The 19,021-nt window shown below is 38.7% G+C and overlaps 1 protein-coding gene across 1 annotated transcript in view; it reads left to right on the plus strand.

Moving 5' to 3' along the window:
* Positions 1-5,685, plus strand: part of LOC311279422 (putative adhesion G protein-coupled receptor E4P) — a gene marked incomplete at both ends in the record, with an annotated part of 49,915 nt that extends 44,230 nt beyond the window's left edge. Inside the window, one exon of the mRNA XM_084390909.1 lies at positions 5,533-5,685. Within this exon, the coding sequence (XP_084247035.1) occupies positions 5,533-5,685 (153 nt within the window). The remainder of the gene's footprint in view (positions 1-5,532) is intronic.
* Between the last annotated feature and the right edge of the window lie 13,336 nt (positions 5,686-19,021).

Consider the following 19,021-nt stretch of genomic DNA (forward strand, 5'->3'; position numbering starts at 1 on the left):
CTAGACTGAATGCAAATGAATCTTCCTCGGAGGCCGTAGTGATCAGTTAACTGTTCAGAGGTTTTTCTATAGACTACAGTTACTGACAAAAATAGCTGTAAAAGGACTTTGGGAGCACTATTAAAAGATGAAGTAACTTGAAATCAGCTTTAGTTTTAGTTTTAGTTTAGTTTATTTCCACAATTTCACACATTGCATTTGTTGCTACATCAAAAGCAGTTGTTGGGGGTAGCATATTACCAAAGTGACAAGTTACAAATATATTACTTTTTCAGCAGCCAAGGACTGCAACACATTACCCACAATTGTGTTCTATTGTGAAAAATGGACTCCCAAGCTTCTCAATAAAGTGAATCAGACTTGCCAGTGTTAAGAGAGGATTGAAGGAGAGCGTGTTTGATGATGTTTCATGATAATAATTTTAAAGTTAATGTTAATCTATTCACAATATATTATAAATTACATTTTTTTTTTAAGGAATCTCTTCAGAATCTGCCTCTTTCACTTCTAATGTCTAGATCAGGGATAGGCAAATGCTGTCCTGGAGGGCCACTGTCCTGCAGAGTTTAGCTCCAACCCTGATAAACTCTCCTGTCTGTATAGCTTTCTAGTAATCCTGAAGACATTGATTAGCTGCTTCAGGTGTGTTTGGGAGGTGGATGGCCGTTACTCTTTCACGTATCTAAGCATGTGTATGTGTGCGTGCCTATGAATGCGTGCATTTGTATGTGTGCGTGTATGACATGAAGCTAAAAAAAGCATAAAGCCCTAAATGAAAACTGTGCAACCCAATGTCACAAAAAAGACTTGTATATATGTATTATAGTTCATTTTTCAACTTTAAAGTGTTAGTTTCTTTCGTTCATGATTTTTTCTGTTTTTTCTAAATAAAAATCAGTAAATTTACTCTCGTTCTTTTTTTTTTTTTGTCTATTTAAATTCTATTTACAAACTCACCACACACAATAATGGTCAATAACTGTAATTTGTTGAAAGCTTATCTTTTTCTGAAAAAGATGACACCTTGCACATGAAGATAGCACATTGTTTTAGAATTTTACAGTCAAAAAATCGAATTATGTGAAAAACACCTATTTTAGCTTCAGGTTCTAAAGGGTTAATTAACATGTGTATATATATATATACAATCAACCATCAAAACAATGTTAAATCAATGTTAATGTGTACATTTTTGACTCAACATCACTTTTGCTCCCACAATTAATGTTGAAAATGTTTTAAGATTTCATCCAAAAATCAATGGTAATGGCATTGAATCATTGTTACAATGTGATGTTGGTTCAACATCATGTTTACACTCTCAGAAAATAAAATGCAACAATTACAACTGACTTAAAGCCACACAGCCTGAAATCAACTGGATATAAAATAATTGTTTTTTGGACAGTTGCAACAGGGGATGGTTGCAACATGTTATTTTTCTCCAATCAGAAACAAGCTAGAGTGATGACACTCATACTGCACATGCACAGTTAGACCCTCTCCCCACCAAGAAGACAGTAGACATATTCAACATCTGCTGCTGCATTTATTGAACAAAACTTGTTTTGGAGGTATGAAAGTACATTTTTTTCATGAGATGTATTTTTGTCATACTGTTCTGACATTTTGTATGAATTAATCAAAACTTACTTAGTTTGAATTATTGTTTTGTTGATTTCTAAGTTATATGGTTAGCATGTGTCAAAGTCAGTGTGTCTAGCAGGCATATGATGTTCTGTCATGGCTGATAGGTTTGGGGACGGTTGCAACAAGTTGTAAATTGCAAGTTTAATAAAAGTTTGTTGCATTGCAAATTGTTCAATTCTTCCTGTCTGACACCTGGATGTCAGCCGAACTTAGCCCCGCCCACAACATTTTGAGGTCGGGAAGTTCGGTCTGGACTTGATCTGTTGTGGAGCTATTATGCCTGAACCAGAGCTGTTCGGACCAATCAAATTGTCAGGGTGGGCTTTATACGATGATGGACCGATGATCAACTGTAACGTAATCATCCACGTCACCAATGAGCGCTTGTGTTGAATTCGTTTACAACAAAGATGACTGCCGCTGGAGAACTGAGATTTCACACTTACAAATAAGTCAGATATAATAATTGCATATTTGGCGTGCTATCCAAGGAGAGGCTCCGGGCTCGGTATTTGGCCCGAACGCAAAGTACTCCCCCTGTATTCCAGGCTGTGGAAGAACAAGCCAAGAGTGAGTGGAGGGATGCTGAAAACTGTCAAGGAATGTTAGGTGAATTGACAGAGTGAATAAATATATGCTTCCTCTCATGCTGATAGGGTAGACATTGTAATTGTTTGATGAAAAGTTGATTGGATTTATTATTTTAACGTGCTCCTCCCGAACTTTGTTTATGAAACATAATAAATAATACTATAATATTATAGTAGGCCTAAAACAGTTAATGTTTCAGAATTCTATGTTCATTGAGACAAAAAGCTAAAGTTAATTAGTGAAATTTAAGGTATTTTTAACATGTTGTAACCATCCCATGGTTGTGTTGCAACTGTCCCCTGGGTTGGGGTCAGTTACAACATCTGGCTTCTTCCATTCAAATAAATACTGTGAACGATATGTCATATGTAATCATCTTTAAATGGTATGGGTAATTAGCAGACAGATGCAAGTTTAATATATACAAATTTGGTTGGTCTAGTCCAAAAAGTCTCTGAGTAACTGTTGCAACTGTCCCCAGTCTCCCCTGTTAAGTATTAAACAGATTTTCTAAAACAGGCCAAAAAAGGACAAAGTCTATATAGACCTATAGTTTATTTTTATACCACTAAAAGGCAACCTATCCCCAGAGATACAAACGTTTACAGACAGATTATGAAAAATTAAAAAATGTAATTACTAAAATTTATATTAAATAATAATAAGATAACGTTTAAAAACAACTATTTAAAGATCTAATGGCATGTTCATACAACATGCAAATTTAATTATTTGCGCGAGTAGATTACATACAAAGTGAATGAAAGCTGTGAACGCTTGATATTCACCTAAATCGCGTCTTCCGTGCAAGTAGAAAAATTTCAACTCGAGCGTAAAATTCGCATGATGCGTTGTCGCACAAAAGCGAATCAGTTAACAGCTTATTGACAAGTCCGTGCACTGGGCACCTATCATCCTCAAGTAGCGCTGGAAACAGCTGTCATTCAGGTTGCAGTTCCTGGAGTAGACTACCCTGGTAATCCAGAGTTCTTGCGAGAGCACAAGTTGAGTTTGCTCAGCGAGTTTCTCTGGTGTCGAGTAATGATGCTCATTTAATATGCCCTCTATCTGAGCTGTACCAATCACATTGGGTTATCTGATATAGGCGGGCCAGAGGCGAGATGACGACAGCGCTGCGACGTCGAAGTCATTAGCAAACATTGCAAGATGGCTATGGATGAACACCATTTGTTTGAAACGGCTTTGGCCACTACAATGAAAGATTGACTTTTTCTCTAAAAGAGGAACAGAAGACGGCGCTCGAATCGTTCCTTTGCAAGAAGGGCGTTTTTGCTGTTTGCCGACCAGATACGGTAAGAGTCTAATCTACCAGTTAGCTCCGCTGGTAGCTAAGCTAAGCGATAACTTGTTGTGATTGGTCGTAGTGTTATCCAATTGCGTGCAGTGAGATTTTCAAATGTATGCTTGGTGCCGCCCCTCGAGCTGGCTGATTTTCATTAGTCGATGCCAGACCATTAATCTTTTAGATTTAGGTCTGGATTTCCAGGCTAGGAGTAGACGGTGAAATTCACAGAGTTGTGTGCACCTCTGGCAGAAGTGGAAAGTCCAGGATCAGAAAGTAAAAGTCCTATAGTAGTATTTTGTTCCAATCACCTGGATAATTCAGCCAGGAGAGAAAACTAATTAGTGAAATCAGCTCACAGCAAAAACTCCAGTGTTAAATGAATTCTCCTGGGAGTTTATTTGGCTCCAGACTCAAGAGTGTTAAAGTGTTAAAACATGAGTGTTAAATTAACACTCAAGCTATGAGCTAATTAAGTGATTGATTGAGTGATGATTGGCCATCATTGAAGACACCTGATGTTAACAAGCAGAATCACTGAAGGAGAAAAAGCACAATTGTATCACCATTATGGAGATCAGTGTTTGATTTAGTTGGGCAGGTGACCTTTAAATGTTTAACTTTAGATTTTGTTTGGCTGCTGTAACTGAGTTATAATAGCTAGATGAACAAAGAGAAAAAGGTGGTGTTAGTTATACTTTAACATAATCATCATTAAACCTGAATCACTGAACTCATTTAGAGCCTAATCTCTGACTTAAATGTATATTGGTTATTACAACATCACAGTGATTCTACAGAATAAGATCCAGATTTCATTCCTGAAATAATATAACGTCCTATAAGGAACAGTTATACTGAAAACATTCCGTACAGTGTACTGACGAATATAGTGGGTCTTACACACTGCCCATAGAGCTGCACGATCAATCAGTGAGCGTTTGCTCGAGTAGTTTCAGTATTCTGACCGAACATACCGGGCAGACAGTACCGATCTTAGACCGAAAGCAGCTTAGCCTGCAAAGCGGGAACCTCTAGGTTATAAAACCTTATAAATGTAGACAGGGAGGCCCAGCCTGCCGCCATACAGATATCTTGCAAGGCAATCCCACTAGACCAAGCCCACGCTGAGGCCACACCTCTCGTGGAGTGCGCTCTAATACCTAATGGGCATTGTAAGCCCTTAGAGGTATAAGCCAGTGCTATAGCATCGACTATCCATCTGGATAGGCTCTGTTTCGAAACGGCAAGTCCTTTAGAACGTCCGTAGAGTGAAACAAAGAGCTGCTCTGTCTGTCTGAAAACAGACGTGCGAGACACATAAGTCCTTAATGCCCTGACCGCAAAGGAATCTGGCATCCTTCTCCTCGTTAGATACCGGCAGGGCAGACAGGGAAATCCCCTGAGCCCTGAACGGTGTGTTGAGGGATTTGGGAACGTAACCGTGCCTCGGTTTTAGTATGACTTTCGAGTCATTTGGCCCGAACTCCATACAAGTCGCACTCACAGAGAGCGCTTGTAAGTCCCCTATGCGCTTTACTGAAGCGAGAGCCAGAAGAAACACTGTTGTGAAAGACAAGTGTTTGATATCTATTGATTGAATTGGCTCAAATGGGGCAGCTTCCATGGCCTCCAGGACCGTGGAAAGGTCCCATATGGGAACTGAGGGAGGTCTGGGAGGGTTTAACCTCCTGGCTCCTCTAAGGAAGCGAATGACCAGATCGTTCCTTCCCAGGTCCCTCCTCAGTGGTATTGGCCATGGGGCAGTGCTCGTCAGCTGCATCAGAACTGGGAACCAAGCTTGGTTCTTCCAGAACGGAGCCACTAGTAGCACTGAGCATCCGTTCTCCCTGATCCGCTCTAACACTTGAGGTAGGAGCGCGACGGGGGGAAAAGCATAGAGCGGGCAGCGGGGCCAGATGTGGGCCGTGAGCGTTTTCTTGAGACGCAAACAGGTCTACTTCCGCTCTGCCGAATTTCTCCCACAGCAGCTGGACAATCTGCGGATGCAGAGACCATTCCCCTGCTGGAACATTGTTTCTGGACAGTCTGTCCGGTCCCATGTTCAAGTGGCCAGGCACATGCGCTGCTCTGAGCGAGCGCAGATTGTGCTGAGCCCACACCAGGAGGCGTACCGCTAACCTGTAAAGGATTGGGGATGTGATGCCTCCCTGGCGATTTATGTAGGCTACCACTGACATGTTGTCCGAGCGGACCAAGACGTGGTGCCCTATAATGTGGGGACGAAAGCGCCTCAGCGCGTTGTCGACTGCCATCATTTCCAGGCAGTTTATGTGCAGGAGCTTTTCCCGTTCTGACCACTGGCCGAATAACGGTCTGCCCTCGAGCAGCGCTCCCCATCCCGAGGTGGAGGTGTCCGTGGACCACCTTCACACTCGAGGAAGTCCCCAGGCTTACTCCTGACTGGTACCAGTCGGTCGCTTTCCAAGGTGCCAGTGCTAAGATGCATTTCTGATCGACCTTGAGGCGAAAATGACCGGAAGTCCACGCTCTGCGCGGCACTCACGTCTGCAGCCAGAACTGCAGCGGGCGCATGCGAAGCAAACCCAGCTGAAGGGCTGCCGATGCTGCGCCCATGAGACCCAGCATCCTCTGAAATTTTTTGAGCGGGACTATAGCGCCGTAGCGGAAGGATTCCGTCATGTGCTGGGTAGCCAGTCTGCGCTGCGGCGTTAGTCGAGCTGTCATAGACAGTGAGTCCAGTTCTGTGCCCAGAAAAGATATTCTCTGACTGGGAGACAGTGAACTTTTCGCCCAATTGACTTCGAGACCCAGATTCTGTGTTCTATGAGCTCTGAGTGTGACTGAGCTAGAACCAGCCAATCGTCCAAGTACTTCAGGACTCGCATTCCCTGAAGTTTCAGGGGAGCGAGGGCTGCGTCCATGCACATCGTAAATGTACGGGGTGCTAGGGACAGGCCAAACGGCAGGACTGTGTATTGATATGCCTGGCCCTCGAAGGCGAATCTCACAACCAGACACAAACCAGTCCCCCTGGCGAACTTGCGAGAGGATTTTCTTGGTCGTGAGCATTCTGAACGGGCGTTTGTTCAGCTGTCTTAGATCTAGAATGGGTCTGAGACCCCCGTCTTTTTTCGGAACCAGAAAATATCTGCTGTATAGCCCCCCCTCGCTCTGAGCTTGAGATAAAGGCTCTATGGCCCCTTTGCTCAACAGTTTCGCAATTTCGGCACGACGTAGATGTGCTACTTCCTTTTGTACCGTGGTTTCGTGCGCGGCGGGGGCGTCGATCGAACTGTAGCGAATAGCCTCTTTTTATAATGTTCAGCACCCATTCTGATACCCCGGGAAGCTTTGCCCACGCGTTCGCATGGATAGCTAGGGGTTGAATGAGATCTGGGCTCTGGCCGTGACTTAGTGGCGGCCGGAGAGCCTCTGTGTGCTGTAATATAGACACCGCACTTGCAGCGTTCGAGGCGGGGGGTGCGCTTATAACAGCGGGCGGTCCGCCCGCGCTCGACTTTCTCGCGGCGGGTAGCTGAGAGATGGCGAGCGGGGGGAGAACCGTAGGATTCGGCATGTCTGTGAGTGAATGTGGGCGGGCACATTTGCACTGAAAACACCGTCTGCACGAGCAGACTGTATGTGCGTTGGTTTAATTTTTACAGAAACCGAGAGACATGCAGTGTGTAGTGTTTGTGGGCACTGGGACGTGGGCACGCTCACTACATTTATTGCACAATCGACATGAGTCGATTTTATGTGCGCGAGTCCTGTGGGTCGGGCTGTGTTTGTGTGTAGGAATGGGCACTGGACAGTGGGCATTTTTACTACACTCATAACACCATCGGCCGTGGCACCAGAAAATACACTCTTTACAGGATTTATCTGGGTCGCTGTAAAAACGGCGTTTGTGTGCAGGCAAGCGGGCAGTGTAACCGGCTTGTTTACTGCAGAATACACTGGAACAGTCGCATGTAATGGAACTGAATGAGCGAGAAGTTTTGGTGGAAGTCCGGCCGCAGCGGGACTTGAACACCGTCGTTTTCCTAGGCAGGCTAGGAAGACTTTGAGGCCTCGGGCTTTATCTCAATCTTCGGCCGGGGCCCACGCGGAGGGGGGCGGTGGCCGGCAGAGCGAGAGCGCGGCCTCGGGTCCCGGGCTTGTCGACGCTGTGAGGCGGCGGCAGGGGCGGCGGCTGCGAGCTTCGGGCAGACGGCTGTTTAGGGCGGCCTGCTGCGGAGCTAGAGCGCTTTGGCAAAAAGTGCTTCATAGCCTGCGATGTCTTTTGAACCTCAGCGAATCTGTCCGCAAAATCCTTGACGGACGATCCAAAGAGGCCAGCAGGCGAGATGGGGGCGTCGAGGAACGCGGAGCGCTCCGAGTCCGGCATCTCTGATAGCGTTAGCCAAAGGTGTCTCTCAGCCACGGTGAGAGAAGCCATGTTCCGCCCTATGGCCTGTGCAGCGGATTTAGTAGCGCGGAGTGCGAGATCAGTAGCTCTCCTTAAATCCGGCACGCTGATAGCTTCCACGCCTTCCTCGTCCAATTTTCGGAGAAGGTTGGCTTGAAAGATCTGAAGTGTGGCCATATTGTGCATTGCTGATGCAGCCTGTCCAGCGGCGGTCCGTCCAGCGGAGGGCGGGCAAAGATGGGCTGCTACTGCCTCTTCTACCAGAGGAAGAGTGAGGTATCCTCTGCCTTTAGCATCGTCCACCACGGAGAATGCCGCTGAGGCAGAAGTACGCAGCCTGGCCGAGAAGGGGGCGCTCCAAGACTTCGCTAGTTCTTCGTGAAGCTCAGGAAGAAACGGGGCGGGTCTTGAAGGCGTCAAAACACGGTCCCCTCGCAGGAAACAACCGTCCAGCCGGTTGTGTACGGGCTTGTCGGGCGCTGGCCACTCGAGGCCGAGGCTCTCTGTGGCCTGTGTGAGCAGACGCATCAGCTCAGCTTCAATACTGGCCCTTTTACCTGACGGCTCGCGGGCAGAAGAAGGGGCGAGGTCCGCAGAGCTCGACCAATCCTCACTGCCTGACGGCAGAATAGAGCAGCTGTCCTCCTCAATGACTACCGCTTCGTCTTCATCATCTCTAACGGAAGCGCCGGCCAATGGCGGCCACTGTCCAGGAGTGAGAGACTCAGGCGAAGCAGGCGGCGAAGACAAATTGATGTCTTTTGTGAATTTATGTTGGGTTTTGGTGTATTATTGTTCTATTGGAGAAAACGCATTTTGTGTCTCACTGTAAATAAACTAAATATTAAAATGGTTAAAGGATGAAATAAGGTATTTTTAAGGTTTTAAAGTGTATTCTTGTTTAACTGCATGTAGGCTAATCGTTTTTGTGCTGTTAATACGTAAACATTTTACATTTTAGTGCTGTAAATACGTCAGTATTATACGTTTCTGTGTGTATAAAACGTAAGTAAATGTACGTATGGTAGAATTACACTTTACGTAAAAATACACACGTATTCTCATGAGATCACATTGAACATTCTCAGTAAGTAAAGTGAAACTGTACTGTAAAAGGAAGCCTTTTTATTTCCATGGAATTACTGGGATCTTACCCAATAATCTGTAATAGCTACAGTTACGTACACAGTAAATTCCCCGGTGTTAAATTAACACTGCTCGGTGTTCATATGGGAACCACCAGCAGGGTGTTAAAAGTAACACTGAAGCAGTGTTAGAGTTAATCAGATAATTAAATAATTAATTGAGTGATAATTGTTCGATTATTGAAGACACCTGATGATAACAAGCAGAATCACTGAAGAAAAGAGAAACAAAAGAACTACAACTGACTTCTGGACACAGCTGTAGATGAAATCAACGGAAAAGACATGAAATCGCTCTTATTACAAACTAGTTTGACCTTATTTCTGTCATTCATCTACAGAAGTTCTTTTTGGGAATGAACAAATTTTTATAAGAACAGTTTGGTCACCATTATGGTGATCAGTGTTCCCTCTAGTTGGGTGGTTTGATAATTTATAAAAAATGTTATGTTAATTGTTGTCTTTGTAACAGTGTTTACTGAAACACATCATGTGTTACGAAGAAAACCATAAACTAATATATGATATATATTTCATCATCATCATAAAGAAAAAGTTTAACAAATGTTTTTTTCAAGAATCAAACATTCTGAATGTTAACTTTTAAATACATTGCAAGAAAATAAACTGAACACACACGCTAACATCAAGAATCAGCTTATGAATCACAACAATGGTTACATGCTTCATGCTGCAATGCATGCTGGGAGCCATTCGTTTTATAATATGGTGGCTCCCAGCATGCATTGCTGCAGGAAGCATGTCACCATTATTGAGATTCATATGCTAATTCTTGATGTCTCTGTGTGTCTTAAATAATTTGCTCCACAATGTTCACAAAAAAAATTAAATAAAATAAACATTCAGAATGTCTGTTCAGTGGCAAGAAATTATCATTGGTGAAAAAGTAATCTTTTAATAACATATACCATTTTTGCCAATTTATGAGATTAGTGAATTGTTCTACTTCCTGATGGTTAAAACTACATCACTTGATCATCTTTGTTTCTGGTATACTTTGTAACAAAATTATGTGTTTTGGTAAACACTGTCACAAAGACCACAAACTTGCATAGCAAAGCCAAGAGTCAAACTGCCCAACTAAAGCAAACACTATATCACCATAATGGTGAATTTACTAAAACATATTATTTCCAATAAAACATCAACATCTACACCTCTATTACTTGTCAATAACTAGTTGGTCCTCCACTGTTGAGATCTTCACAGATTTAATGTCGTCTTTTATCTTCAGTTGATTTCATCTCTGGAAGTCAGTTGTAGTTCTTGTGTTTCTCTTTTCTTCAGTGATTCTGCTCGTTATCATCAGGTGTCTTCAATGCTCAAACATCGCTCAATTAAACACTTAATTATCTAATTAACTCTAACACTGCTTCAGTGTTACTTTTAACACCCTGCTGGTGGTTCCCATATAAACACTGAGCGGTGTTAAATTTAACACCGGGGAATTTACTGTGTAGCTATTACAGATTATAGGGTAAGATCCCAGTAATTCCATGGAAATAAACAAGGCTTCATTTTACAGTACAGTTGCACTTTACTTACCGAGTAAATTGTCATGTTTTTCTTTGTAACGTTGCAGGACATACAAGGTAAAAAAAAAAAAAAAGTGACTATGGAAAAGGGAATGATCAGGTTATATGGTACAATTCCGGTAATACCATTGAAATAAACAAGGCTTCATTTTACAGTACAGTTGCACTTTACTTACTGAGTAAATTGTAAAAACATCTGCAAGAACATACCCAGTGTTTAAGATGCGGGGTAGTTACCAGGTAAGTGTAAGGTAAATTATTTGATAAACCCTCTATAAATGGGTGTAGCAATGAACAACAACTGTGTAAGACAAGGTAATTTATTGGAAACTACCGTCTTAATTTCAAGATAGTAATAAATAAACATGGACTGTTACCAACATAACCGTAGGATAACTACAAACCTAACTTGAATTGAGGGGTAATACTGGAGGTGTTTCTAAAAATTGGCTGCCTACATTCTGAGGAAGTACACAATTAAATCTGAGTTATTACCAGCCTAAACAGGTAACAAGTACACAGTACTTTGTTGAGTTGATATTTAACAGTGGTGTTTTTTTTTTCCCTGGTAGTTTCTCTGTAATTGCATACTAATCACCTTAAGTAATTACACACTAAAATACTATAATTTACCATATGCTTTTCAGGTAAATACTTAGTAATTAGTTTGTAGTTTCTCTGCATTTACATACTTGTTACCTGTGGTAATTACAAATAACCAACTAACTTACCATATATTTACCCAGTAAATACCTAGTAATTAGTTGTAGTTTCTCTGCATTTACATTCTTGTTACCTGTGGTAATTACCAATAACCAACTATAACTTACCATATATTTACCAGGTAAATACCTAGTAATTAGGGGACTGTAAAAGGAAGGGTTACCAAATACGCTTGTATTACACTGTAAAAATGAATACGCTATATCTACTCAATAAAATTGTGACAACAGATTACAAGCAATATTATTAATTAAATGTAACAAATTAGAATTGAGTAATAATTAATCAAATTAATCCCTTAAAAGTTTAAAATGAGTAAATATATATATATATATATATATATATATATATATATATATATATATATATATATATATATATATATATATATATATATATATATATATATATACAGTGAGGAAAATAAGTATTTGAACACCCTGCTATTTTGCAAGTTCTCCCACTTAGAAATCATGGAGGGGTCTGAAATTGTCATCGTAGGTGCATGTCCACTGTGAAAGACATAATCTAAAAAAAAAAATCCAGAAATCACAATGTATGATTTCTTAACTATTTATTTGTATGATACAGCTGCAAATAAGTATTTGAACACCTGTCTATCAGCTAGAATTCTGACCCTCAAAGACCTGTTAGTCTGCCTTTAAAATTAAATGAAATGAATAATGAATAAAATGAACACAGCACACGTCCAAATGATCTGACGGCGGGGGCGGGTATAGATATATACATAGATGTCGCCTTGGCTACGGTTTCGTTCCAATGAACTGCAGTAGCCAAGGTGACATCTATTTATATATCTATACCCGCCCGCGCCGTCAGATCATTTAGACGTGTGCTGTGTTCAAGAGATAACAACGATATAAATACTGTTCGTTTTCTCACACAAACCGCTCGTTTCGTGTCTTAGGCCAGTGGTTCTCAACTCCAGTCCTCGGGACCCACTGCTCTGCACATTTTGTATGTCTCCCTTATTTAACACACCTGAATCAGATCATCAGCTCATTAGGAGAGACTCCATGAACTGAACTGAGTGTGTCAGATAAGAGAGACATACAAAATGTGCAGAGCAGCGGGTCCTGAGGACTGGAGTTGAGAACCACTGTCTTAGGCCATCAATGTGTACTTACGATGGGGAATTGTTTAATTTGGACGATGGGGAATTGTTTTAATTTGGACTCTGTGCTTGTGTTTTGAGACAGTGACTATCGACCTGCATTATATGACTGACAGACAAGAACGGTTTGACCTAAAAATATCAAAATTGAAACTACTGCGGAAAAAAAGACACCTACATCTTGGATGCCCTTGAGGTAAGCTAAAACATACCAAAATTTTATTTCAAAGTGAACTATCCCTTTAAGACGGGCCTTGACATGTGCTGGTTTAAGCAGGGGAACCTTCCGTGCCATGCATGATTTCAAACCTTGAAGTCTTAGTGTATTACCAACAGTAACCTTGGAAACGGTGGTCCCAGCTCTTTTCAGGTCATTGACCAGCTCCTCCCGTGTAGTTCTGGGCTGATTTCTCACCTTTCTTAGGATCATTGAGACCCCACGAGGTGAGATCTTGCATGGAGCCCCAGTCCGAGGGAGATTGACAGTCATGTTTAGCTTCTTCCATTTTCTAATGATTGCTCCAACAGTAGACCTTTTTTCACCAAGCTGCTTGGCAATTTCCCCGTAGCCCTTTCCAGCCTTGTGGAGGTGTACAATTTTGTCTCTAGTGTCTTTGGACAGCTCTTTGGTCTTGGCCATGTTAGTAGTTGGATTCTTACTGATTGTATGGGGTGGACAGGTGTCTTTATGCAGCTAACGACCTCAAACAGGTGCATCTAATTTAGGATAATAAATGGAGTGGAGGTGGACATTTTAAAGGCAGACTAACAGGTCTTTGAGGGTCAGAATTCTAGCTGATAGACAGGTGTTCAAATACTTATTTGGGTAACACTTTAGAATACTGTATCTTACTTACTGCAAAACTAATAAGAAATTATTGAGGAACTAATAGATAATTATTTATTAACACTTAAGTCACTACTGTTAACTACTAAGGAAGATGTGTTAACTAATTAGTATGTAATAGAATTGTATGATTGTGTTAAGTTTCAGTTAGTTAATCAATAACTAATGAATTATGTCATAACTCTTGAAGAACTATTATTAATTATCTATTAATTAATGTGCAAGAAAAATAACTAAGAAGTAACTACTAATGAATAGTCATACACAGTGGTTACTACAATAAACCGTTTTATTTTAGCAGTGGAGTGGTGGATGAAGTACACAAATCAAGTACTTGAGTAAAAGTACAGATAACCCAATAAAATATTACTCCAGTAAAATGATAAACTATTGGCCTATTCATTTTCAAAATTACCTTAGTAAATGTACAAAGGTAATTACTTGAAAAGTAAAAAGCACCGATCAATGTTTTTTATTTTATTTTCTAGCCAGTTTTAGTCATTCTTCAGCACTAATAAGAAAGATAAGTGCAGACATTTACTAGGCTATATATTGATCTGCAAATAAGCAAACTTTTTATTTAATTAGCAAAATGTATCATAATGTATGATAACTTATCTATTTTACAAAGATTTAGATAATACCGTTAATAATGTGTTTTTTACAGTAAGTTTGATTTGAGTCAGAAGTATGTGGTAATTCTGTATTAATTACTAATGAGTTTCCTATATTCTCACTTTAGAATACTGTTCCAGGTTCCAAGTAATTCCTGAAGAATTATCTAATAATTATTTGTTAATTACCAATTAATTTCCTAATATGTTCACTTTAGCATACTGTTTCAGGTTATAAGTAGCCTAATTCCTGGATAATTATTTGATAATTATTTATTAATTACTAATGAGTTCCCTATATTCTCACTTTAGAATACTGTTCCAGGTTCCAAGTAATTCCTGAAGAATTATCTAATAATTATTTGTTAATTACCAATTAATTTCCTTATATGTTCACTTTAGAATACTGTTTCAGGTTACAAGTAGCCTAATTCCTGGATAATTATTTGATAATTATTTATTAATTACTAATGAGTTCCCTATATTCTCACTTTAGAATACTGTTCCAGGTTCTAAGTAATTCCTGCAGAATTATTTGATAATTATTTATGAATTACTAATAAGTTCCCTATATTTTCAGTTTCCCTCAGTCATTGCCTCAAACATGAATTTACTCAATGGCATTCTATGCTGAGGAAAACAGACACACACAGTACTGTATATAAAATATAAAAACTAATCTGAGGTTAGTTTTGTATGACTGTTCATTAGTAGTTACTTCTTAGTTATTTTTCTTGAACCTTAATTAGTAGATAATTAGTATTAGTTCTTCAAGAGTTATGCCAGAATTCATTATTTATTGATTAACTAACTGTTACTTAACACAATCATAAAAATATATTACATACTGATTAGTTAACACATCTTCCTTAGTAGTTAACAGTAGTGAAGAAGTAGTTAATGAATAATTACCTATTAGTTCTTCAATAATTACTTATTAGTTATGCAGTAAGTAAGATACAGTATTCTAAAGTGTTACCCTTATTTGCAGCTGTATCATACAAATAAATAGTTAAAAAATCATATATTGTGATTTCTGGATTTTTTTTTATTTTAGATTATGTCTTTCACAGTGGACATGCACCTACGATGACAATTTCAGACCCCTCCATGATTTCCAAGTGGGAGAACTTGCAAAATAGCAGGGTGTTCAAATACTTATTTTCCTCACTGTATATATATAATGTAGTTTAATATATATATATTGCCAACACCTGATGTTAACAAGCAGAATCACTGAAGGAGAAAACCTTAATTTTAAGTCACCATTATGGTGATCAGTGTGTGTTTTAGTTGGGCTCTTAACCTTAAATCATTGACTTTAGATTTTGTTTGGGTGCTGTACCTGAGTTATAACAGCCAGATGAACGAAGAGAAATGGTGATCTGATGGTGTTTGTTGTGTTTTAACATAATCATTATTTCACAATCATTTGACCTGATTCACTGAACTCATATAGAGCCCAATTTCTGAATTAGGTTTACTTTATTAATTATAGTAGCACTGTCCTTGTACAGCATCATATTTTGAACTTTTACAATGTAATCCAAAGAATTTCTTAAACGTGTCTCATATACAAAAAATAAAATAAATAAATAATTGTTTTACTTAGTTTTTAGACACACAGACATCAATAATCTGTGAATCTCAACAATGGTTACAATTATAAAGCATGTTGCAGTGCATTCTGGGTGCCACCAATCAAAACTCATTCATGGCTCCCATCATGCATTGCTGCATGAATAAATAATGAGCTTATGATCAGAGGTGATCTGTTTGTCACCATTGCTGAGATTTATACGCAAATTCTTGATGTGTGTGTGTGTGCCTTCATAAATTTTATATATTTTTTTAATTGATTTGATCATATGGATTTGAAAAGGCAAAAAATATGATGCTGTACAAGGACAGTGCTGCTATAATTAATAAAGTAAATCTAACTCAGAAATTGGGCTCTATATGAGTTCAGTGATTCAGGTCAAATGATTCTGAAATAATGATGATGTTGAAACACAACCAACACCATCAGATCATCTTTTCTCTTTGTTCATCTGGCTGTTATAACTCAGGTACAGCAGCCAAACAAAATCTAAAGTCAATGATTTAAGGGTTAAGAGCCCAACTAAAACAAATACTGATCACCATAATGGTGACTTAAAGTTACGGTTTTCTCCTTCAGTGATTCTGCTTGTTAACATCAGATGTTGGCAATAAAAAAAAAAATTGTAAATGTTGTAAATTTTACTCATTTTAAATGGTTAACTTTTAAGGAATTAATTTGATTAATTATTACTCAATTCTAATTTGTTAAATTTAATTAATAATATTCCTTGTAATCTGTTGCCACAGTTTTATTGAGTAGATATAGCGTATTCATTTTTACAGTGTAGTTTAACATTAGGGTTGACTCTTTTACTCTGCGGTGGATTTGCATATGTGATACAGATACAACATGTAAAGTAGTGAGATGAAACACTGATTATTTCTCTAATCCAAGGTTCCTGCTTTCAAAACATTGTCAAAAGGAAATTGGCATAATTTACTCAGCCTTTTGTCATTCCAAACCTGTATGATTTTCAAAATTAGCCTTCAAGTGATTCATGTTAAAAATCAGATCATTGACAAAAAGAACTTCATGTTGTAGTTTGTTTGGGAAACCTGGTTTAAAATGTGTTCAGAATTTGAGAGATTGATTTGTTTATAAAGAAATGTATGTTTCTATAGAACTATTTATGCATTCCATATTTGCATAAACAGACTCTGTGGACTCTCAGACTGAATTTTACAATGTAGAAACAATGGATTCATCTATTCACACCGGTCATGAATATTAGACATGCTGAAGTTTGTAATGAAGAGCAGTTTGATGATGATTTTGGTCACTTTGGTCAAACTTGGGCTTTAAACATTGAAGATGAATGTGAAGCTGTGGTTGTCTTTGCAAACCCACTTTTAGAGCACAGCTTCGAAAATATGCATTATGGCAAATATGAAGGTCTAAGATGATATAAAGGTCTATGGATAGAGAATAAAAAAAAAATTGTAAATAGTAATTTTTTTTATCTCCTTTAAAGTACAAATGTACCTTGTTTTTAGAAATGTGTATTCATTTAATATGTTTTTGGTGTGTTTTGGGTCTAAATTTAAATATTAATTTGAATTTAAGCAGGAAGGGTTGACAAAATATGTTGTTTTTTTTTCTCATTGGATGAACAGATAACAGTCATATAATCTTCTGACACATATTTCTGTAGTCAGTCTAGTTGGGTGAAGAAACTCATATCAGGTGAGTCTCTCTTTACTTAAATGAGAATTAAATGCTTTAGTGTTTCTATCAATCTACACGTTTTTGCAGTTTTGTCATTAACAGCTGTTTGTGATACTGTAGACTACATGTTTCACAGTATTTATGGGAGAAATTTAGTGAAAGCAAATGTAAAATTCAGTGAAAGTTTTGCTGCTATTAGATTAATGCTCTGCTTTTAACATGATCGACACAGTGTTCTGGTCTCCATTATGGAGAGTTGTGTTGGACTATGAGGCACTTTTTTAAAATGCTGATAACAGATCAACAAGATCGATATTTAACACTGATTTTTTTCATCAGGTTTGCATCTTGAAATGATGTTATTTCAATTATAAAGAATATTTTAAAATGGACATTAAAATAAAATCACTTATTTTACATCAAATCAACATTGAAACAATAACAAATCAATCTTGCTTCATGTACAACACAATCTTAATTAAATCTTAAATAAATAGAACAAATCTTACTTTATTTCTATGCTGGTGAATCACGTCCGTTTTTACATCTTTCAAGCAGAGACTGTTTAATTTCATTTAGAAAGTGTGTTATATTATTAATGCATTTTACAGCAATCAGTTATAAATGATTTCAGTGATGAAAAAAAACAAGAAAAAAAAAAAAAAACATTATCAGCAGTTCAGATCAACAGTTTCCCAAAATCACCTGATCATATTTTATCTTGGCTTTATATATATATTTGATATATGTATATAAAATAGACTGACTCTAATTTGAGAAGAATATCCTAGTTTGTAAAATCATTTTTTTTAATTAAGCCATCTTCTGCAACATATCTATTTAAAATGTATAACATATAAAAGTCTTAACTGTAGATATCTGTGAAATAATCAGAGAATCTGATCACAACGTCTATGCACAATTTACTGTATATGTATGACACGAGTCAATGATCGGAGTTTGAGGGATGGACGAGACTGTGGGAATGTTGGGATTATCCATGCCGGGTCGTGTCGATCTGAGAAAAATAGGGAGAAGGGGGAACTGAGGAAATTACACATATTGTGTGGAAAGTTGTATTTGAGGAAGGAAAACAGTGGACTTGGTTTCATATTTCCTCATTAGAATGATGGACAGATAACTTCTCTATATCATATCAACACAAACAAACATTTTCTTCAGTCAGTCGTGTGTCGGGTGATGATCATTGTACAGTATATCAGATTATATCAGGTAAAATCTTCTTTCTGCATAAGGAGCAATTTAATCACGCACATCGGGTGCTGGATCTCATATATAATGCAAGTAACAAAGTAAAGATCCACACATCGGAGAGCTCCCATTTACATGATTTATTAATGTGTGACGTTTCGGGCCTTTCGCGGCCCTTCCTCAGACTAACAGTGTGTTATATTATTAATGCATTTTACAGCAATCGGTTATGAATGATTTCAGTGATGAAAAAAAAAAACAACAACATTATCAGCAGTTCAGATCAACAGTTTCCCAATATATATATTTGATATATGTATATAAAATTGTCAGGACTCTGGTTTGATCTTCAGCCTTTCTGCTGTGTTTGTCTTGTGTCTTGATTGTCAGTTCACCTCACTCTACCATCACAGCTGAATCCCATCCTAATTAGCGCTCTCACTCTCATTACTCACACACCTGTTTCTCATTTTCTGCACTGATTTTCTCCACTATTTATGCTTCTCTCTTTCTTTGGTTCTCGGTCAGTGTGTCTTGGTTACCGTCCGGTTCACCACTGTCCCCTTGTCCGAAAGTCTTGT

The sequence above is a fragment of the Rutilus rutilus genome, assembly GCF_951802725.1.
Source record: "Rutilus rutilus genome assembly, chromosome: 2".
Taxonomy (NCBI): Eukaryota; Metazoa; Chordata; class Actinopteri; order Cypriniformes; family Leuciscidae; genus Rutilus; species Rutilus rutilus.